Raw genomic sequence first — 23735 nt, forward strand, 5'->3', positions numbered from 1 at the left:
ATGCATCCCCTTGCTGCGATGACGAAATCTTTTTCTAGAGAGCAATTCCGCCGTAATCTTAGGAGTTCGCCGTAGGGGATACTACGGATAAGACTGGGGGGGTGACTACTACCGGCATGTAGTATACTATTGCCGGCAGTGGGCTTTCTATATAACGATGTTTCTAACCTCCCCTGGTTAACAAAAACCCTTAGGTCAAGATAGTGTACCTCAGTCTTACTTATGTCAGAAGTGAACCTCAGGTGTAACTGGTTCCGATTAATGTCCTCAATGAATTCCTCTGCCTGTGTGGAGGTCGTCGATGTATCGACGCCAGACCACAATATACTTGGCCCATTGCTGATTTTGTCCTGCTTGGGCAACCTGCTCCTCCCACCAGCCTACGAAAAGATTCGCGTAGCTGGGGGCGAAGCAGGTTCCCATCGCAGTACCACTGGTTTGCCGGTATAGATCATCTTGAAAAAGGAAAATGTTATTTCTTAAACAGAAATTCAAACATTCTATCAACATTTTTCCATGTTCCAGATACTTGGCTGGTCTTTTGTCGAGAAAGTATCTTACAGCCTCTATCCCATGTTTGTGCTGTATACTCGTGTAGAGGCTGGCAATATCCAGGGTTATTAGTATGTACTCAGGGTCCCATGTGATCTGTTCAATTTGTCCAATGAAGTCCTTGGTATCTTTGACATACGATTTTAGATCCACTACGAAGCCTGAAAGAAAAGAGTCGATGTATATGGATAAATTCTCCGTGAGACTTCCCTTGGAGGACACGATCGGACGTCCAGGTGGGCATAGTAAATCCTTGTGGACCTTGGGCAATTGGTAGAAAGTGGGTGTTACGGGTTCTGGGTTTCTGAGAAATAAGAATTCGTTCATGTCTAGCATCTGTTTGTTTCGCCATTTTGTCAGGAGATCATGATAGACTTTGATGCTTGTTGTATAGATTTCTTTATCAATCAATTCATAATTGAGTGGATCTTGCAACTGTCTCAAAGATTCCTGACAGTATTGGTTACGTGATAGCAGGACGACGTTGCCCCCCTTATCAGAGGGCTTCACGATAATCTCTTTGTTGGTACTCAAATTCTCCAGAGCTGTGTTTTGTCCCAACGTTAAATTATTCCTGTGTTTCACCCTCTTGGAATTAGATAGCCTGTATTCCATCAGATCTTTTGTTACTGCATCTGTGAAAGTATCTATAGCATCATATACCATTTGAGGGTTGAACTGGGATGATGCCTTAAAAGCCGTGATTGGTGATTGCTGTTCGATATTATGAGCGCCTTGTGTTTCAAAGCTGTCATTTGCATTTTCCACAAATTGCTCCTCTCTCAGATCCTCCAAGATTTGTGCCGTATGTAAATCCTTTATGGACAGGACATCTGTTGGAGTGACTGTCGTTTTCTTTTTCGTTTTCTTTGTGTCTTCCAAATGGGGTTTCATCTTATGGAATTTATGTAGCTTCATTTTGCGAGTCAGTTTGAAGAGGTCTATGCGGGTTTGGGTATACTCAAGTCCTTTATTCGGGCAAAAACTCAGCCCCAGTTGTAAGGTTTCTTCTTCTTCTTTTGTTAGAACCTTATCTGTTAGATTGATAATCGTTGGACTGATGTCTACCACCTCTTCCCCTTCTTTTTGCGGGCCACTTGGGATGTATGAGATGTTGCTTTGCCCCTTCCTCTTCCTTTGCCAGCCGCCTCGTCTGGTTCTCCGTCGTTTTCGGGTGGCTTGAGTTTGCCCCCCCTCAGCCATGTGCGACGGATGAGATCGAATTCCCGTTGAAAAGGGGTCTTGTTGCCTTCATTGCTTGACCCTGGCCTTTCATCCTCGGTCTCCTCCTCAGTGGCCGATGATTCTGATGTCGGGGGCTGTTCAACTGGTCCGGTGTTCTTCATCTTGTTGGCGGCCTTTCGAGGACCATCACATTTTTTTTAGAAGGTAAGGATTCTGCCTTGAGCGTAGTCACGCTCATCCCTTTCAAACTTCTCTTGCTTTCGCTGTCTAATTTTCAGTTCGTATTTGATCAGTCATTTTTTCATGTCCTCTCGCAGTTGCATGCATTTTGCGGTATCTGTTTCCTTCGCAATTTCTGCATCTAGAATGGTTATCTCGTCAATCGCTTTAGCTCTATCACTCCAGGCGAATTTGACTAGCAGGTCCAACATTGCCTTACACGATGCCGCCATGAGTTTCGCCCACTGTTCCAATAGCATGGGATCTGGATTCTCATAGGCGGGGACTGTATAGATACGAAGCCCCCTGGGCACTCGGTCCACGTCCATGTAATTTTGTAGGGAAGTGGCTTCCCACCACTTCCTAATTTCTCTCTCACTCATTCGTTCTAGTTTTTGGAATAAATTTCGTAGGGAACTTGTTGGTGCGTTCCCATTGCCTCTGGTGTCAGGAGCCATTGTTGGGTTTGGCGTGCGTTTTTTGAACACATCAAGAGCCGCCTCGCGGCGTTCATCCTCATCGCACATGCTGTCGCCGTTTTGTGAAGAAGCCTCCCCGGGTCTAATTGCTTATACCCACTCGCCTAGCTGCTACTAATGGACCTTATATATATATATATGTATAATATAATATGATATTATATAATAATAATATATATAATATATAATAAAATAAAAAAGCGAAATGTGCAATTGAATTTTTTTTAATATTGTATAGATGTGAAGGAATTTATATTTGGAGGCTAAAAATTAAGTGAGTATCCTCAGATTGGTTCATGAGAGCGTGCATAAAACAGAATATAGTATGGACAATGAGTGGCCTCAAAAACATTTAGAAAAGCTCAAAACTTCCCATTGAAATTAACTTTGAGATTTTTTATATTTGTTTATGAATAAAATAACATATTTCATAATTTGTATATTTGTTTGATGAATACTTATTTCAGTTTATCTATTGTTTTGTAGCTCAATTGATCGAAACAGCTTAGGCCAGGGTCCTAGTCTTGCAGTAATTACTGAATGGTGGGGGGTGGAGGGTGCATGGATTCCAATAATGACTAGTGGGTGTCCCTAGATTTTAGTAATGATTATGCTGGTGTCCACAGAAGTCAAAAGGTTAAGAGTCATAGGGGCTCATTAGGATGGCGGGCGGACACCCTAACGGAGAACGGGACCGCCCGCCATAAGGGTGTGGGTCCCGTAGGGGGAATTAGGATGTGCCCGCCACTGTGGCGGGCAAGTCCTCCATGTTTTGCATTGTGGCGGACGGTGCACTCTGCACCGCCCACCACAATGCAAAACAATCGTGCACGAATTTGCATGTGCAAAGCGGCAGGCACCGCGAGGTGCTTGCCGCTTTGCTTATGCAAATGTGGGGGGTACCATAGGTACCCCCAGTCCTCCCCCTACACCAGCATCACCTGGGGACCCCGCAGGGGGCCCCCACAGCACACACCACCTGCCTTTCCGTGGCGGCATTGCCGCCGCGGAAAGGCACCTCTCAGTGGCCATTGTAATATGGCTGGCGGTGTCCATTGGACACCGCCACCATATTATTCCATTACTGCCGCGGTCGCCTTGTGACCGCGGCGGTAAAGCGGCGGACGGTCTTTCCGTCCGCCGCGCTCCCCCCCGCCATCCTAATACAGCGGGGGGAATCCGGGCATAGGTGTCGGGCGGATTGCCTCCGCCAGGCCGGCGGTGGCTACCGCCAGCCTGGCGGAGGCAATCCGCCCGACATCATAATGGGCCCCATAGTCTTAGACCATTAAGTATACACGTGGGGTCCTCTTTACGAATGTTGTTTTGGGTGTTCAAGCTGCGAAATGTGATGCTAAACACAGCATATATTACCTAACCTTTTGAAAAGCCCACAGGTATATTTTTAAGTTGTGTTATGCTGTGTAAGCATTTGCTCAACCTTCAGTTAAACAAGGTCTTAAGGGGTTATTTAGAGTATGATTCTAGGTACTTCTTCAAAAACGTGGTGGACTACTCTGTCCAACAAACTGACGGCCTTCCCCTCTACTTAGAGTCAGACATCCAGCAGTGGATTGCGGGTGCGCGAAATATAGTTAGTACAACTAACTATATAGGAGCAATTTCATTGGTTTTGTATGAGTAAAATGTCCTGCTAACTATAACACCACTAAAACTTATAGTTTTTTGAGTGAATTTCAAAGGTTTTTTAAAAACTAATTCCTAACTATATAACTCCTGAAACCTATGGTTTTTTCAGTGAATTTCAAAGTTTTTTTTAAATGCTAATTCCTAACTATGTAAGGCCTGAAACCTATGGTTTTTTCAGTGAATTTCAAAGGTTTTTTAAATGCTGATTCCTAACTATATAAGGCCTGAAACCTATGGTTTTTTCTGTGAATTTCAAAGGTTTTTTAAATGCTAATTCCTAACTATATAAGGCCTGAAACCTATGTTTTTTTCAGTGAATTTCAAAGGTTTTTTAAATGCTAATTCCTAATTATATAAGGCCTGAAATCTATGGTTTTTTCAGTGTTTTAAAAAAAAAATTGATTGGTTAACTGGCTTATTAAGTGTATCTTAGTGAATACATATATTAGCGAGTAATGTTTAAATATTTAAATATATGCATGAGTGATGTAATATGTGACGTCATCAGCAGTGCATTGCAGACGTGCAAGTTATAGTGAGTCCAACTAACTATAACGTGGGAATTTCAATGGTTTTATGCGAGTAAAATTTCCAGCTAACTATAACTGGTGTGAAACCTATGGTTTTTTCAGTGAATTTCAAAGGTTTTTTAAATGCTAATTCCTAACTATAACTGGTGTGTAACTATGTTTTTTTCAGTGAATATATATATATATAAAATTTCTATGGCAAAATGAAACCCCTCATTTTGTTCCTTTTCAAATTAAATGTATTAAGTGTTACCACTTTATTCCAATCAAGATGACTTCAGGTGTGCCATACTTTTGTCATAAGTAAGACTGTTAGCGTTCTAGTTGTTCTTTAGAACACTCTGGGACATTCTGTCATTGGGCTATAGTTGGGCTACATCTGGCTGATATTTGGGCTACATTTGAGCTCTTTTGTCTCTGGTGGCCATCTTGGGAGACTGCATATCAGAATGTTTTTAATGAAATATAGGAGGATTTGAGAAGTCACTCAAAATGTGCCCTAATTTTTCTTTCTTCAGCACTAATCATAATTTCTATGGCAAAATGAACCCCCTCATTTTGTTCCTTTCCAAATGAAATGTTTTAAGTGTTAACACTTTATTCCAATCAAGATGACTTCAGGTGTGCCATACTTTTGTCATAAGTAAGACTGTTAGCGCTCTAGTTGTTCTTTAGAACATTCTGGGACAGTCTGTCATTGGGCTATAGTTGGGCTACATCTGGCTGATATTTGGGCTACATTTGTTTTTTTTGGTCTCTGGTGGCCATGTTTGGGCTACATTGGGCTACATTGGGCTCTAACATATATATAGCCCAATGTAGCCCAATATATATTTTTTCAAAGTTAATTTTCGTACCACTGGAGCACATATCTTGAGACATAGCAAAGGCACATCGGGCTACCAGTCCCTACAATTTTGCCAAGTTTGGTGGAAAACCATTCAGCCGTTCGGGCTAAAAGTGAGTCCAACCGCCCTATAGAAATTAACATGGGGAAAACACGTTCTGGGACCCCCTTTTATCTCGGCCCCCGCTTGACGAATCCCCCCAAACTTTCAGGGAAGGAGCCGAGCGCCGCGAGGCAAAGTTAAGGAAAATTTCAGGAAGATTCCAGAACCGGCGCCAAAGTTATTCCCAATAGAATGTTGCGATTTCCCTATGGAAAACAATCCTAACTATATATACCTACTGGCTATCGCCAGTAGGTAATTTCTATGGCAAAATGAAACCCCTCATTTTGTTCCTTTTCAAATTAAATGTATTAAGTGTTACCACTTTATTCCAATCAAGATGACTTCAGGTGTGCCATACTTTTGTCATAAGTAAGACTGTTAGCGTTCTAGTTGTTCTTTAGAACACTCTGGGACATTCTGTCATTGGGCAATAGTTGGGCTACATCTGGCTGATATTTGAGCTAGATTTGGGCTCTTTTGTCTCTGGTGGCCATCTTGGGAGACTGCATATCAGAATTTTTTTAATGAAATATAAGAGGATTTGAGAAGTCACTCAAAATGTGCCCTAATTGTTCTTTCTTCAGCACTAATCATAATTTCTATGGCATAATGAACCCCCTCATTTTGTTCCTTTGCAAATTAAATGTTTTAACTTTATTCCAATCAAGATGACTTCAGGTGTGCCATACTTTTGTCATAAGTAAGACTGTTAGCGCTCTAGTTGTTCTTTAGAACACTCTGGGACATTCTGTCATTGGGCTATAGTTGGGCTACATCTGGCTGATATTTGGGCTACATTTGTTTTTTTTTGTCTCTGGTGGCCATCTTTGGGCTACATTGGGCTACATTGGGCTACATTTGGGCTCTAACATATATATAGCCCAATGTAGCCCAATATATATTTTTTCAAAGTTAATTTTCGTAAAAACCACTGGAGCACATATCTTGAGACATAGCAAAGGCACGTCGGGCTACCAGTCCCTACTATTTTGCCAAGTTTGGTGGAAAACCATTCAGCCGTTCGGGCTAAAAGTGAGTCCAACCGCCCTATGGAAATTAACATGGGGAAAACACGTTTTGGGACCCCCCTTTTATCTCGACCCCCGCTTGACGAATCCCCCCCAAACTTTCAGGGAAGGAGCGGAGCGCCACGAGGCAAAGTTGAGAAAATTTCAGGAAGATTCCTCAACTGGCGCCAAAGTTATTCCCAATAGAATGTTGCGATTTCCCTATGGAAAACAATCCTAACTATATATACCTACTGGCTATCGCCAGTAGGTAATAAATATATATTTATATAGTGCTGGCTAGACCCGGAGGTATCAGAGCGCTTTACATGAGGATATGGTTAAAACAGAACAGTGTTACATTAGTTTCTAGAGCATAGCATAGAGAAAGACAATGTTACATAAATACATCCGTTGGTATGCTAGAGCATAAGATAACATAGAAAACAAGCCCTAAAGAGCATAGATGGTAGAGGGGTAAAAGTAAAGGGTTAGGAATACATATCAAGTCAGGTAGACCGGTCATGGAGAAGAGTACTTCAGTGGATACCAAAAGTCAGAGTAAGCAAGTTGAACAAAACCGGAGAGGGCCCTGGGATCAACAACAACCAGTGCCAGACTTCTTTACTGGGTCGGGTAGAAAATTTGAAATGGAAGGGGTGTGAAGGAGGGAGCGAAAGGGTGCCTCACACTGGCCAAACAAGAAGAGAGGGGTGTAGTTGACTCAGAGGGGGTCGACAAAGGGCCATGGCCACTCAGGCAGCAGAGGGCGCTGACCAATGGCAAGGATCAATCAGGGGAGAGTCGAACCCGCAAGATGGAGGAACAAGGACACGGACCCCAAGAGCGACATAAACAAGATGGCGGGATTGCGGGTAGACAAAAATCAGATACAAAAAGCCAGCATTAAATACCTACTCCAAAAGCAGAGCTGAATGGGGAAGGCAGCAGCTGGTTCTGTTCAGAGGAAAGGTTGAAGGCCGCTGATCTCTCCCGGGTCATCAAGCGCGGGCGCCCAGACAGCAGTCCCGGAAGAGGAAGGCAACTGCAGAGTCAAGAGGGCGAGCAACTAAAAAAAAAACAGGAAAGCAAGCTCAGTGGTGCAGGGCAGCAGCGTTGCGTAGTTCTCTTTACCGCGTTCTCGTCGATTCTCATTCCTGCGCAGCGGGATGCGAGGCAACCGCATCTCAGGTCCGGAAGGCAGGCGACGGCCGGAGGAGAGATCCCCTGCAATCTCCCCAGCAGCCACCCAGGAAGAAAGACATTTTCATCAGTGTTTTGTCAGGAAGGCAGGGGAAGGAGGAGCACAGCGGAGAGGTGAAGAGAACTTTGCCCGATGTCTGGCAGGGTAGGTGACAGCCGTGGCGGCAAAACCGGAGCCAATCTCCCCTATAGCTGTCTAGGCAGCTCCACCGGGCATCGGCCGTGATTGCTCGGGCTCCACTGTCAGAACATCGATCACGTATTCCTCCGAAGATCTCTAGCCCAAATGGGGGAGATTGGAGGGATGAGGACCGCAGTCAAACATGACCCCAGGTGTGTAAAAGGGTCCAAGGAGGAGATAGAAATCAGGGGATTTGAGCCAAAAGGGCAATCCCTATCCGGGAGCTCCCAGCAGGAGCTCCACACCTGTCGGACTTTGTTGCATCATTTTCAGTATTTGGCGTAGGTCACTTCCTAGTTCAGTAGCCGTAGCCCCCAGCTCTGCTGTTGTTGTCTCGGTGTCATCTTCTCACATTCTAGTAGATTTGCCCTGCTCAAACTGAAGCCTGGGCTGGTTCTTGTCTGGCTCCCCCGTTATGGTGTAGGCTGTGTGTCCTATCTGCTATGCCTGTATCTGTGATGATCTGTAGTGATGCACCAGATACAGTAGTATTCACTGCTGGTTTCATTCCCTCTGCTGAGGAGCTTTCATATTTTGCAATGCGTGTTTTTAAATGTTATCCCTTGTGCATAGCTGGGCAATGGTGTGTGCTTTTTAATCCTTCAGCTATAATGGGTGCCTTAAGCGATGCACTCACCACCTCAGGCCGGTTCATGATCTGCTGCAGGACCAGTAACTGTGTCGCATTTCTAGTTCTAGCTCGTATAGCTGCCGCGCTCTGTTAGGTGGCAGGTGCCCGAGGCTGGGAAAGCCACTCTGTCAGTGCTACATATATATTTACTTTAAATGTAGAACAAAATAGAAAATGCTACAGCACTATTAAATGAAATTTCAATTAAATGTTATCCTTTGGGTCCCTGCTTGAATTCAATGTTTGATGTCATGATCCTGGTGATGGTCAATATCCTCATGGTTCGTGGATGTGCAGTTGAGAGAGTCAATCTACACTTACCTATTTATACTTAACTAGACGATAGAGTGATCATCGATATTCTGCAGACAATATTGTTGCATGTCAGTATTTTGTTACTGGATATTGTGGTAGGACACTGCCATGGGAGCGGGTATGCAGTGGATGTAGAACCAGTGGCTGCACCTCCTAGTGGGTGGAGGCTTAACAATCAGTGTGTAAAATTTGATAGCCTACACTTTGAGAATGTTCATTGTCTGCACAGGGCAGGCATTACCTGTCCCATGCTTTGTGACCCCCAACAATAATCATCAAAGAATCCAACATAACAATTCAAAGCAGAGCGGTTGTTCATGGTGACCCCCACCCTTCCAGCTGCTCCCGATCAGCACTGTGAGCGCTGTGATCCATAACAATCAATAAATCTCCCGCAAGACGTTTGTGAATTGCGAATATTGACTTTGCGTTTGCAATATCAGTTGCACTTATATTGCGATTGCAAAGTCTTTTGTGGCTGAGGCTCCTTATCTTCTGTCCTGTCATTCTTAATGCACTGTCTCATGCAACCATTCCCCTCTATCTTGCTGGACCCAGGGTCTTCATCATCTCCAATGTGTCTACTAATCATACAAATATTTCTATCTTCAGGTCTTTGTTCCAGCAGTTTCTTTATGGATTTGCATACAGCAGCTGGTTTCAGGCAGGTGAGTATCTTCCGTATTGGTTCATGTGGCACAGTGACTTATGAGTTTAATTTGTCTTTATTATATTCCACTCAAAGTATCCCCTTCTAAGTCATACATTTTAGAGGTTCTGGAAAATATAAATGTCAAGCAAAAAATTAAATACTTCCATAGCCAAAAGTATCATTACACCATTCGCTGAGCGCCCTTCTGCAACCCCTCACAGTGATACAGCGAAGTCAAACAGGATTCTTAAAGGTTCACTTATGCTTTTGAGGATTCCATCAATGCATATGCATATTTCAGTTCGTTCTCTCAGTTGTGAGAATTAGATTTGATGTCAATGTTCTTGCATTGCCATCTTTAAAATGGCTGCCACATTTGGACATCGGTGGTCTGTGACTACTTTATGGCCACAAATGTTATTGTTGTAATTGTGAGGGTCAATGTATCTGTGCCTGGTCTTGATTCCTGAAATCTCCGTCCATTAATGTTACTTGAATTTCAAGCTACGTTAACGCAACCCCATCTACTCAAAAATCTCCTTAGGCAGCTGGAACAAGACTTTGAAAAGATCCAAAGACCGAACAACTTTTGTTTGCACACTGAAGATGCCCCAGGCCGACACAGAATAAGAAGTTTGTTTCCTAATATGCATTGATTCTGCGACCTGCAACCTAGTAGTACTGCCTTAACAAGCATTTAGACTAATACAACCTGCCTCCCATGGAATCCAGTGGCGGCTGGCATGTACGGATGGTGGTGAGGTGGGTGGGACAAAAATAAAAGTAAAAAGTAAGTAAAATAAATAATTACAATTACCTTCCTGGCGTGATGGCCTCCTCGCTCACGTCTTCTCCAAGCAGGTAGGCTCCATTGCGGGACCCAGGGAACTCCAGTAACCAATCCTGGCTCTGCTATCATGCAGCATGAAAGAAGTGCCAGGATTGGGGAAGGTACCTACTTCAGCGCTCCCGACGATACTGGAGTCTTATGCTGTCTCTAACTCAGCTCTCATAGACAGCTGTGTTAGAGAGGTTTAAAATGTGCATGTCTGGATGGCCATCGCAAGACGGCTGGCCAAACAAATATGTGCACTTTAAACCTAAAGTGCCCTGCCTATCACTGCTTTCTGCTGTTGCTTTCTGCTCCTGCCTGACGGCTTACAGCAGAAATCAGAAAAACATCCTTCCTGACGCTCAACTCAGGTGGGGTTTTGAAAAATGAAATTGCAATAAATCAACTTTATTACCATTTTATTTTTCCATCTCTGGTAGCTATTTAGTTAGTGGGGCGACTCTCCTCTGCATTGATGGAGGAGCAGCCCCTGGTGGAATCTAGATATGTGTTCCACTGAGAGAATAAGAGTTATTCTAAAATTCCTTTTCAGTTTGATCGTGTTAAAGCAGATTCCTACAGAAGTTTTCAGTGGATGATCTAGGTTTTCATTCCCAAGAAAATGTTTCTGTCTATATTATTGTTACACAGGATTCAACCATGCACATTTGTTTATCCACTTGTTGCCCGATGTGATTGTTAAATGAATGCAAACGTCCTCGTTGACTCCTCAGCACATTTTAATACCTAACCACACATAGGATAGTACATTCTAGTACAAATTTCACAGCAACCATAGCCAATCAGTCAATTCAACTCAACAGTAAATTTCTCAAATATACATACACTAGCTCAGACCCCAAAATCAGTTTTTCCATTCACGCTTCTTCATAGAAAGTCAGACTGGATGGTCCAAAGTACACCCAGATGCTATGCTCACAATGTGGCATTTTGCAACTGTGGTCTCTCTCTCTCTCACACACACACACACACACCCAGCTGAAAAGATTTAGTTTAAAATATGTACGTCTGTCATCAGTAATGCAATAAACCAATCACTTACTCAAGGCCATGCCCATATTTCTTGGAATGGGGAAATTATCTCTGCACAGCCTGCGGGATACATGACGAGGTAACCTGATTTTTGTGTGAATTAACTCTAGCTGTGCAGGCATAGACAGCCATAACCTATAAACTAATACCCATAATCTTCTCAGTGGATATAAAGACCAGCGATAGAAGGTAAACGTCGGAACACTAATGTATACTTTCTTCCACTGCGGTCAGTCCAACCAAGGACGAATGTGTAAAAAGAGTTTCACAGTATGGTTCTGTCTTTCCTTTCTTACATCTCCCAGCAACATCTAGAGCCACAAATTCACATAGACACAATTATCACCAGAGAGCTGTGGTTTATAATAATATCTACAAACAGGCAGACTCTAGAAAAGTAACCTCATCAGCTGAGGGGGCACCACATCGACTCCTCAGAATCTGAGTTCTTATATTGCTACTTATAATGGCCCCAATTCAACCCTGAGCAAAATACAATTTGGACATACACCAGAGTTAGAATTCCATTGAGTAAGAGAATGGATAATTAGATAATTTGGAAAAACCAAAGGTGGTGATGGACGGAGCGTTGACAATACAAACACTCACCCCCAGTCAACTGATCTGGGTTTAATCCATCACCGTTCTTTAGCTCACTCCACCACCCCAGTTCAGACATAGCCATATGCAAATCAGTCTGACCCTGTGCCTCATGGGAACAGTCCAGCCCGAACTGCCAAGTCATGTCTTCCCTGAATCGGAATCAAGCTTCTTGTGTGCTAATTAGATAATTTACCTGCATTTATTGTGCATTTATTTAAATGCAATGTCATCTTGTAGCTGTAATTATAATGTGCATGCAGTCTTAGAGAAAATTGGCTTTGAATAACTTATTTTCCCTCAAGTTTAGTGTGGATTTGTTTTCTGATTGATACTGTCGGAAATGTGCCCTTGTGCTACCAAAGGTGAAGGTGATGGAATATTGTTAGTGAGCATGGTGATGCTCAGCCCATGTCCACAGTTGTTTGTTACTTTTGGCCTGAAGCTTTATGATAATCCTGCAGTTGTGCCATTGATGAGCCAGAGGTTTGATAGAATGTTTCCTTTAACATTTCCACCTGGGCCAACTCTAAATGCTGTGGTATTCTCAGATTTCCACTCTGATTCATAATTGTAACTAGTATGAACCTGGAAATGATTCAGCAGTGGTCATATGCCATTAAATTATCTCTCTGCTCTGAAACAGATGATGTTACAGCGGAAAGCATGGAAACTCGAGAAACGAGTTGTGTGATGAAGCAAACTCAGTACTATTTCGGTAACGTGAATGCCACCTACAACTCTATGATTGACTGCGGGAACTGTTCCAGGTAAGATGTTTAGCATCCTGGGACAAGTAAGGAGCAAGAAACACAAATATCTAAGTAGGAGGATTTCTGGTCTGCCACGCAGGGGAACTTACATCTGTAAATGATAAATGTGTGATCAGTCGGGAATACCAACAAGTAGGTTGACATGGGGAACATGTGTTACCATGGAGTAGCCAACCATTAATCTAAAAGCGAAGAAATCCTAATACTGGAAGCTTCAAGTCACCAAACGAATGGTGCTTAAATCTGAATACGGAGGACTTCTAGAATTGTAGGCATTTAGATCCCTTCTGATCTCAGTGTGCTGTAGAGTATGTGGTGACTAAGGAAGGTTTCTCAGCAATTAGCAAAAGGCTGGATCTCCAATGGGAAACCATTGTATTGCAGTAGATCACATGCTGAGGGAAGGGAGCTTGGAGGGATGCGCAGCTGACTGTGAACAGCTATATAGTCCACTGGCTGCCTTTACTTAAGTTAGAGAGGAACCCACAAACTGTGATTCAAGGAACAGAGAATTGAGCTTCAATGTATGTTTTTACTTGTGTTGAATTATTTTGCTTTACATTGATGAAGACATTACACATTCCATCCTTCATGTATGTATACATTATGCTTATTTACAATAGCCTCGATGCATTTCAGGTAGCCAGTACCCTTCATCAGAAGGTTTCAATTAGAAGGAACAATCAATGACTAATGACCTGTTAATCAACAAATGACAACTCGAAATGAACGACAAAATACTGAATCACAAACAGTGATGGTTGAGGGAACTAACCATGTGCATTAATTGAGGATCAGTACTGAGATGGTAACTCACCAACCAGTGCCACATGGGCGCATTGCTGAACACAGGGTAAAATGGCACACATATTTGCGCTGTGGTTGTAGTAGGAATTGTTTTCCAGACTTTAACCAATGGGTCTGTCCCAGTGGCATGCGCACTATATATAGCACACCATTTGAACCTACAACAAAGAAAGTAACAACAAACATAGGATGTGCATTAATGGGTGGAGGTTTCCATTATTATAGCCAAAAGAAGTCGTTCCCTGTTCAAGAATTTGCTGCTTCATTTGAACTCCTCCCCTTATTTCAATTCCATGGAGCTGGCTGCATTACTTAAGATGTATTAACAATGAATACTCAGCAATTTGAAAGGGGACACCATCCAATACCGAACTTTCCATGTTTTAATTATTATATTTATGGTTACCTGCTTTCAGTGCGGTCCTTTGTTTATTAAAGGGGTATTAAGGTGTTAAACTAAGTGGTTATCGATGCTTGTGAATGTTTGGTGCTGAAAATGAAGATGGTGGGTTTTTTCAGTGCTTAATACAGCCTTATTGACCGCTGCTGAGGGCCATACCAGTCGTTAAATGCCCTGAACCCGAGTTATAGGCCCGAGCCACAGGTGAGGGACTATAATGAAGAAGAGGGTCTTTAACAACCGATATAGCCTGAGACAGAAGTGCTATTAGGCTAGTGGAACATTCCACCGACTGAGGGCAATTTTTTCTGAGTTAAAAAGGCAGAAACAGAAAGCCAAACATTGGAATGTTGGAGCAGAAGGCGTAGACCAGTCATTATTAGCCCTGAGCCACTTCTTTGCCTTTAACCCCTCCCATGGTCATGACGAGCTGAGCTCGACATGAGCCACGGTTCCCGTGTGCTCATGACGAGCTGAGCTCGTCATGACCGTTGGAACGCTCACACGCGTGGCTAATTTCCCTGCTGTGCGTTCCATTAAACGGGTGTGGTTGTGACGAGCTCAGCTCGTCATGAGCACACAAGAACCGTTGCTCATGACGAGCTGAACTCGTCATGAGCACTGGGGCGCTGTGCGCACCCCCCTCCCCCCAGCACAGCAGGGGAATGTGCCCCGCAGCCAAGGGGTTAATGGAACGCTCAATATTTCAATGTTCTACCTCTAATAAAGCCCTTTTTTGTCTATTTTAATCCTTCCCTCGTTTATTCCTATTGTTAGTTCTTCTGTCATTCTCTCCTGCTCCTCCCTCTTTCCTTCAACCTTTCCCCGGATTTAATTTGCTCTTTCATGTAATTACTTATTATTTCTCACCTCCCAGTCTGTCTTGTTTCCCATCTATTGGTCTCTCCTGCCAAGCATATCAGTCCCGCCTCACATGAAGGATGTGCACGGCTGAAGAAATGTTTACACCTCATTAAGCCTTGATTGCAGCAGATAACTCACTATAGGAGACTGTATGAGCTAATAAAATAAAACTATACTCAGAATTATCATTTGACCATAAATTAAGAAGCACTTTAATAGGAGCTTGGGTGGATCTATCCCATTATCAATTACACATATTCTCTCTATAAGAATGACTTACATGTGTTAACTCTTATGGTGCTTGATCGCCCTGCATTAAAGCTGCCGCGTAGCAGGTTTGACGAGTTATTCTTAAACGACACACTGGCATCGCCGAATGATGCATCTACATTACTGGCTGTACCTGAAAATGAGCATTTATATTTTTTTTAATTCTTTCTTTAATATATGCTCATTTTGTTGCTATTCGTGGGATATCTATTCAGCTTTTATTGTATTTGTTGATCTCTGTTTCCAATAAAGTGACATTTATTGCATTGATCAGCTGCTTGAAGGCTTTCTACTGAGGGCATAAAGTGTATATTGGGGGGCATTTGGTGCTCCATCATAGCAAGCCAATGTTATCCTGCCCAGTTCATTGCCTCAAGATGGCAAGAAAGGATTATTCTAACAAAAGTGATAATTCTGTTTGATCTAACCCTATTCCTGTTCTCTCATGGCATAGGGACAGGCTTGCTAAGGTATTAAATCTGGATACTGTTGGCTCTATGAACTTTGGTGACCGTAAGCTGTGCTGCTGTACGAAAAACAGGTGAAGGTAACAGAGGATCTTTATGATCTGCAAGATGCCTTTGCTTGTTTGATTTGTAGGCCCAATGTTGAATAGTCAGCATAGTGTTACATAGGAGGAGTCATCAGAAAGGTAGTAAGACCACCAATTCAAGGTCTGTGCACTTTTGTGAAACTTATCTTTGCCTTTTCTTCATGTTTTGATTGTTGGACTGGCCTTACGGGAATCTTCTGTTTAATTGAAAGTAAACAAAACACAAGAGCAGCTAAAAGATATTTTGATTTGGTCTATGGCCTATTTTAAAGGAGTGTGTGGTCTGCTGTGCTTCTGACTGACATATTTGAAAGCTCTGCAAACAACTTCACCTTTGTGTTCTGTTATCATGCCATTAAAAGGAGTGACAGTGTGTTGTACATGTGGCATCTCAATGAGTCAAGCCTTTTTCAGCACCCTTGGGCCCCAACTTTATTCTGACTTTGGTGGCAGTAGGAGTGAAAATGTATCATAGGTGTATCAGAGCTCATTCTGTGTAAGTGTACAAGCTCTAAATATGGACATGGTTCTTTTTTTCTTAAATTGTGTACATCTGCTGTACTTACAATAACTCCATAGCTGTACAAGTTAATTAATGATGACTGAATCTCCCACGCTAACTCATAGATTTTGTCTTATTGTATTTGCTGTCGACAGCAAAATGTGGGGAAATGGGCACATGGTTCCATTTAGAGCCTTAGCAAGGTCCCTGGAGATGATCATGAAATGGCCAATAACCCTTTCATGTCAGGAGGCATGCTTTTTAGACCATCAGGATGTAATATTAAGCAGGAGTGTTGTGTGCAGAGCTTTATAGGAGGACCTTGAATATGTTAGAACAATTCAGATCCCTGAGCTTGCTCACAGTGACGTGGGAAGATATCATGGAGATGTATATTGCCCTTTACTTTAACCTGTTCAGCTGTAAGCCAGCTTGCCAGCACAAAGCAGCAAGATGAGAACATGGGCTGTAGCCACATTAAGTGAGTCATGCTCCCACTACCGCAGGGACAGGAGTGAAAGTAGGACCTGAGGGCCTTGGCACCTTGACGACGATCACAAGAAAATACTGAGTGGCTTATCATATGATCCTAACAGGCCCATTGATCACGTAAAAGTACCTGGAGATAGAAGCTATGTATATACTGATTTCACACCACAGGGTTCCAAAGCAGTGTATTTGCAGCAAACTCAGGGGTTTTCAAATCCTAATGAAAAGCAAATGCTCACTTTGGTGGCGTTGTATCGGTTTTAACTGAAAACCAGAATACAAAACTATATTCTACCGGCAATTTCGTCTCTTAAGATTGTGTTTTATGGCAATTATGCAATAGTCCGCTATTACCAAGTCACACAGCAGAAACAAAGCATTAGTTTAGAATAAAAAACAGCATTCTAACATTCTGGAATCCATATAAAACCAAAGAACCCGCAGCCAAGTCCCTTCTTTTGTTGCTGCTCACTCATCAGATAAGTAATGAGATTTGGTTCTGTGATTATGGTGGATTATGGATGATAGAATGGTTTTGTGGGTTTTGGTTGATTCTAATATTTTCAGAAATAGGCAGAGGAAGTGTTGGTGGTACCGGAGCCTAAAAGATGCTTGTTAAACATATGGGAACCCACTGATTTATATCATCCGGCACAGGACTGGGCAACTCTGGGGATGATGTTCTAAGCGTAATATAGCTAGATTGTGGGGCTCCGGATACTCACCAACGCTCAATGAATGGTGCAAAGACATGGACGGAGTCATGATTGCAGAAAAAGCTGCATATATCAACCAAGGCTGTCCCCAGAAATGGGGGAAAGTTTGGGGAGCATGGAACAAATACAGGGGCTATATCTGTGATCCATCTGGGTTGCCGAACAAAGAGATTTCGGATTGAGGAGGGGATGGGATAAAATGGAATGTGTGGGCTAATAGATGAGATCCATCATGTACTATATGTAATAATGACATGCAAACTTTACTATGCCCTGACTTTAATAAAAAAAATTAAAAAGTTAAGTAAATAAAAATGAAAAGTAAGAGATGACTGTGTGAATGATAACTTCAGGAACTGGATGTAAGTGAAGGATGCAAAACAATTAGCAAAAAATAAATAGTGATACTGACTGAAAAGATGAACGTGAAGAATGTAAAAAATCAAATCTTGAATAAGGAGAAAAGACAAAGAGGAAATGAGCAAGGCAGTTAAATGTAGCTTATAATGTCAACAATACAAGAAGAAGAACAAAATATCGAGACAGAATGGTTGCTCTGTCTGGATTATCTGTCCTGTCCATTGGCAAGCCAATACCTGGTGACATGATCAAGCAACCTATTTGTAAATGATATTATGGCAAATTGATTGTCTTCCCAAATCTTTTCAGCAACTCTGATTGAATAATTTCAAACAGAAATATTTGCTGACTGCCTAACAGTAGCCAAAACACGAGTATACAAACTGCAGGAAATAATTTGTACCTTTTTACCAATTCTGGCAGGCCAATTGCAAAAGCCATTTTGTGCCGTGATTCTGCAGAATTTCTGGCCAGATTTTCCTTTTGTTTTACTTACAAGTCAGCCCATTTCACCAACCCATTATCCCTTACCATTTAGATGCTTATGTTTTCAGTTCAGCATGAGCTTTGATCTAGGTTCTGTACTATACCACATTCCTCATTGGCTATATTATAAGTCCTTAGTAGAATATGTCTAATAGTATTTGTTAATGTGCAAAGCTGGCAGGCCTTCCACCAAGACATCTTTTAATGGTAAACGAAAGTAAGTGGTACCCTTAAATGCCAAAGATGGTCTCTACTATCTCCTTTACATGCCTTTGTTATATCTCAGTATCCTTTTTCTTAATATTTGGCCTAATCTGCAGCAGGTTTCTTCAAGATTGTGTTAATGTGTAGTGTATCTAAGAAGGGTTAAGGTCTGAGAAGCAGGCTGGAAAGATCAAAAACCAGCTATGTGCTGCCACTCCATTGTGATAATAGGAAAACAGACCCCACGTCCTCCTTTGAATGTGGAGCCCATTGCATTTACGTCTATTTTAGTTCCGTTGTCTAGACCACACGAGTCAGGGGGATTCTGTGTACAAACACCAATTTTTTAAAAAGAACATTTCCTAATAATTTTCTGTTTGTCTTCTTGGAAGGAACTGTTGGGAGGGAGCTGTTACAAATCTCCATAAATATGTATAGTCAATATCATTTCATCTGAAGGATTTACGATTTACTTTAATATAGCTAAAGTTCTCACTGTACATGTCCTTTCCTCTGCAAATATGAAAAGCAGCAATTATTGGCAGATAACACTAGGGCCATTGGTTTGGTATGCCTGTCTTTGTGCCCCCCCCCCCCAATGTGTTAGTTGAGTAAGGTTAGTGTCCATGGGGAATCCAAGTTACTTGGCATTTGGTGAAAGTTGGTGTTTGAAGATGTCAAGATTTATGTGATTTAGATAGGTTTGTATTGTATATATATTGTTTGCTGTTCTTGACACATAATATGAATTCTCTTTTGGTTTGGAGAGCTTCAGGTAGGTGCTAGACATCAAGGTTTGGATGGTGTTCAAGCAGTGGTTGAGGTGTTGAATGTCTGAATCAGAGGAGACTTTCAAGTAGAGTTGTGTATTATCATCATCGTTTACCATGACCCATGTTTTCGTAATATTCTGAATTTCCTTCTTCAGGAACCATACATTTTTAAGCTCAGAAGGGGTTAAGAGGTTATTCCACAATGGTGTTAACTAGTTTAGTAATGGGACAGAAAAAAAAAATCCTTATCTTCTAGGCATGAGAAAATAACTCAATGTGTAATATTCTGATGAGAATCGAGGATTCAAAACAATTTCCAACCCACTATCTAATTTTGTCTTTCTGTGATGTCTACACGTCCTGCTCTCTAGACTGTTTCATGCTCAAAGGCTCGCTGGTACCAACCTTCTCTTCGTAGTTGCGGAGAAGTCAATGTGCAGTCAGTGTGAATCCTCCAAGCTGCCTCAGGAAGAGACGAGATGTATCCTTTACTGTGGCTAACCATACTCAACATATTTTGGCTCCAATACAGTACGCAATTTTGTGGATACACTAGAGTTCAGGTTCATTATGAAACTATGTACGAATCTTGGACATTATGTAAGTATCAACCCAGGCGGTAATAGACGGAACTTGCTCACGTAATAGTGATAGGAACACAACAACCCACTTCCGTAGCATAAGACAGTTTCTTTTATTAAGTCAAAATTCATTAAAAAAACACAATGACAATAATTGTTTTTAAAAAGGCAGCATGTGAAAACGTGCAATACAAATAAACAATTAAATAAAATACAAAATAAAAGATAATCCACAACAGTCACAATTTCATAAAAACATAATGTTAATTCCTGAGTCAAACATAAATAGGTATGTTGTCATTGAATCTTGGACATAACATGGGAAAGGAAGCTAAGGATGATTCGTGAGACTGAATGTTAGAATTGTACAAAAGGTTAGTTGGATGCGAAGTCACAAGTCAGGAGGTTACTCTTGTAGTTCAAAATGCGGTTAGCAGTAGGTCGACCGGGGCCCCCACGGAAGCTCTGAGTATGGATAACACTGTTGGTTTCATTGCACCCTCCAATCCATCTATTTGTGTGGAGGATACTTGCATGATCAAGCCAGGCAGTGGGGGGGGGGGGTACAAGGGGGTCTCTGGCACAGTTAGCAAGGGCCGCCGAGTAATAAATCTGTTATCTTGGAATGTAGCAGGGCTAAAAAGGAAGCTGGATATACCGGAATGGCATACATTCATCGAGAAGTTCGATGTTTGTTTGTTTCAGGAAACCTGGAGTCTGCTACCAATAAACAAATCGGGTTATACCACCTTCTCTTCTCCAGCAATATCTAGAGGGAAGGGTAGACCAGCGGGAGGTCTCACGGCCTGGATAAAAATCGACCTGGACTGGGATATGGTCACCCATGACTCTGAGTGTAGCGACATATTACATCTCTCCTCTAGGGGTTACATTGAGGGGAATAGGCTCGAACTATTTAATGTGTATGCCCGAGGGGCCCCGGGGGATACTACTTCAGCAACTATATTAAGTTTAGACTCAGCATTAGCCAATTGTCCTCCTGCAGCAAAAATTATTGTGGGGGGGGATTTCAATTGTATGTTCGAACCTCTCCTTGGAGATGACTCCCTAGGCACTGAGGAAGAAGATTCTAAAGGTCCATCCCCGCTTTGTCATTACCCCCCATTCGAAAATGGTCGGCGAGGGCAATCCAAATTAATGCCCTCACTAGGGAACACAAACTAAGAGCACTTAATGGTAGGTCCCAGTCTGACAGGGCAGGTGCAATGACCTTTAATAGGCTAACAGGTCCGACCAGAATAGATTACATCTTAATGGACGTTAGTTTGTGGACTGACCTAATTGACATGGAGGTGGTATCTACCCAGGATAGTGACCATAATCCTCTGTGCTGTAAGTTTAAGTGGGGTAACCTCAATGATAGGGTGGTGAGAGCCCCCATGAAATCAACTAAAGAGATCATCCCATATAATAATAATCGGAGACTTAAGTGGGATAAGGCTCAACTGAAGGAGGACCAACTAGGGACCATTAAATCCCTTGTTGTGGATCTGTTTTTGGACCTGGAGCTATGGGACCGGGAAAATGGTAGTGCGCCGAATCCCTCCATTACCCTTGACTCAGTTTATAAAGGCACAATAGACCATGTGAGTCACTACTTTCTCTCAAAAGGGAATGGCCGCAGACCGAATAACACCCCCCCAATTTCTAGCAATCCTTGGTATTCTGCCCAGTGTAAGGGAAAAAGGAAAAAACTGACAGCTGCTCTACTCTCAAAGGATCCATTACTGGTTAGAGCGGCTAGGAGGGATTATTTGAGAGTAATAGCGCTGGCTAAACGGGAATGGGAGGAACAGCACTGGCAGGATTTAACAGATGCTGTGAGTATGAGGAACTCGATGTTATTTTGGGACTTAATCAATAGAGCTAGGCAGGGGAGATCCCAACCACTAGCAGCCCATATAACTAGCCAGCAATGGTTCAATCATTTCTCAGCTTTATATGGCGGAATCGATGACACAACCAGCCCCAGGGTAGCTAGCTATGGGGGAGGGGAACCCACAGGGGACAAGTATCCATTCACGGCCTCAGAAGTAGCAGTGGCTATTAGACATTTGAACCCAAAGAAGGCGGCAGGATCCCAGGGGACCTTTTGATTGCGGAGCCTATGGCCTGGGCCAACTTAATAGCCACCATAATGAATCTGATTGCAAGGGGTCATCCTGTGCCAGATTCCTGGAAGGGAGCAGAGGTCGTCACTGTGTACAAGAAGGGGGCAAGAGATGACCCTGCCAATTACAGACCTATCAGCTTGATAGATGTAATTCGGAAAGTGGTTGGCAGGGTCATCATCTCAAGGGTCGGCGACTGGATGGAGGAGGAAAGTATCCTCTCCCACCTCCAAGCGGGATTCCGCCCGAAGGTGGGTACGATGGACCAGGTCTTTTGTTTTTTTGTTATCTATTGGAAGTCAGTTACCATCAAAAAGGGCAGCCTTTATATGGCCTTCATAGATCTCAGGACAGCTTTTGACCTGTTCCCTCGAGCTAAATTGTGGGAGATCTTAGATAGGATGGGCTTCCCCGGTTCACTCTTGAGCTTAATTGCAAGGCTTCATGAGGGGAATTATGCGAGGATCAGATGGGGCGCCCAGGGACAGCTGACAGATAGGGTCCCCGTGAGGAGTGGAGTCCGCCAGGGATGTGTTATGGCTCCGACCCTCTTCTCCTTGTTTGTGAATGGAGTGGTGGACCATCTGAGAGGAGAAGAGACGGATGCTCCATCCCTGGCAGGGGAAAGAATCCCCACTCTACTCTTCGCTGACGATACTATACTGATATCCAAATCCCCGGTAGGACTGCAAAAGCTCTTGCATCGATTTAGCTCCTTCTGCATAGATAGAGTCCTAACCATCAATACCTCTAAAACCAAGTTGATGGCTTTCTCACCCTCCAAAAGATTTAAAAACAACTTTACGCTTAATGGGGCCCCCCTGGAGTTGGTCGATTCCTTCGACTATTTAGGGTTGAGGATAAATAGTCGAATTAATTGGAAGGACCACTTGGCCAAAATGTTACTTGGTCACAAAAGAGTATCTGGTGTGACCTTGAGGGAGTATCGGGAGTCAACCAGTAAACCTCTCTCACCTGTCATGGCCATTTACGAGGGTCAGATACTCCCGGCTGCATTATATGGCTCGGAGCTCTGGGGGTTTGAAAACGTTTCAGATCTAATGATAGCGGAAAATAAGTTTCTGAGGGATGTGGTGGCTCTCCCTGTTTCTACCCCGTTGATCCCCTTGCGGCTAGATTTGGGTAGACGAGCCTTAAAGGATCTAGTGAGGATGCGCCCACTGCTCTTTTGGGTTCGTCTAAGAAGAACTAAGGAGCTTGCCAAATATGCCGAAGGGTTGGATGACCTAATACTGCTTGATACTGGCAATAAGATTGGTTGGCTGTACAATGTGAGGCACCTACTCTTCCAATTGGGATTGAGAGATGTGTGGGAGACCCAAACGCCTCCGCCCAAACTAGTGATTAAGAAGCTATATTGGGATTGGGTGCAGGTGGAGGCTACACGCAGCGGGACTGGGGGTTCACTCACTGAACGGTTCTTAGAGTTCAAGTGGACTAAGAAGTTGGAACCCTTTCTCGATCTTATAACTAAGCCGCTAGACAGAGCCCTATATTTAAAATTAAGGTACGGGACCCTCCCGGTGTATGAATTCACCGCGAGGTGGTCTAACCCTGGTGGCCCTTCGCGTTCGTGCCCTGGTTGTGCGGCCCCTAAGGAGTCTGTGGCCCACCTACTCTTTGCCTGCCCCGCTTACAAAGTGGCACGGAAGATTTGGCTGAAACCAGTTTGCAGGGGGTTGGGACTGAGGTGCCACAAACTGGCCTTACGAGTACTCTCTACAGACTCATCATCTACTGCCACTATATGCGGGGTGGCAAA

At 43.0% G+C, this 23735-nt stretch overlaps 1 protein-coding gene across 1 annotated transcript in view; it reads left to right on the forward strand.

Annotated features, from left to right (window-relative positions):
* Nucleotides 1-23735, forward strand: part of CACNA2D2 (calcium voltage-gated channel auxiliary subunit alpha2delta 2) — a 1696410-nt gene that overhangs the window by 1642729 nt on the left and 29946 nt on the right. The window contains exons 35-37 of the mRNA XM_078661304.1: nucleotides 9518-9573; nucleotides 12689-12812; nucleotides 19611-19720. Of these exons, the coding sequence (XP_078517430.1) occupies nucleotides 9518-9573; nucleotides 12689-12812; nucleotides 19611-19720 (290 nt within the window). The remainder of the gene's footprint in view (nucleotides 1-9517; nucleotides 9574-12688; nucleotides 12813-19610; nucleotides 19721-23735) is intronic.

Source organism: Lissotriton helveticus, chromosome 9, assembly GCF_964261635.1.
Source record: "Lissotriton helveticus chromosome 9, aLisHel1.1, whole genome shotgun sequence".
NCBI lineage: Eukaryota > Metazoa > Chordata > Amphibia > Caudata > Salamandridae > Lissotriton > Lissotriton helveticus.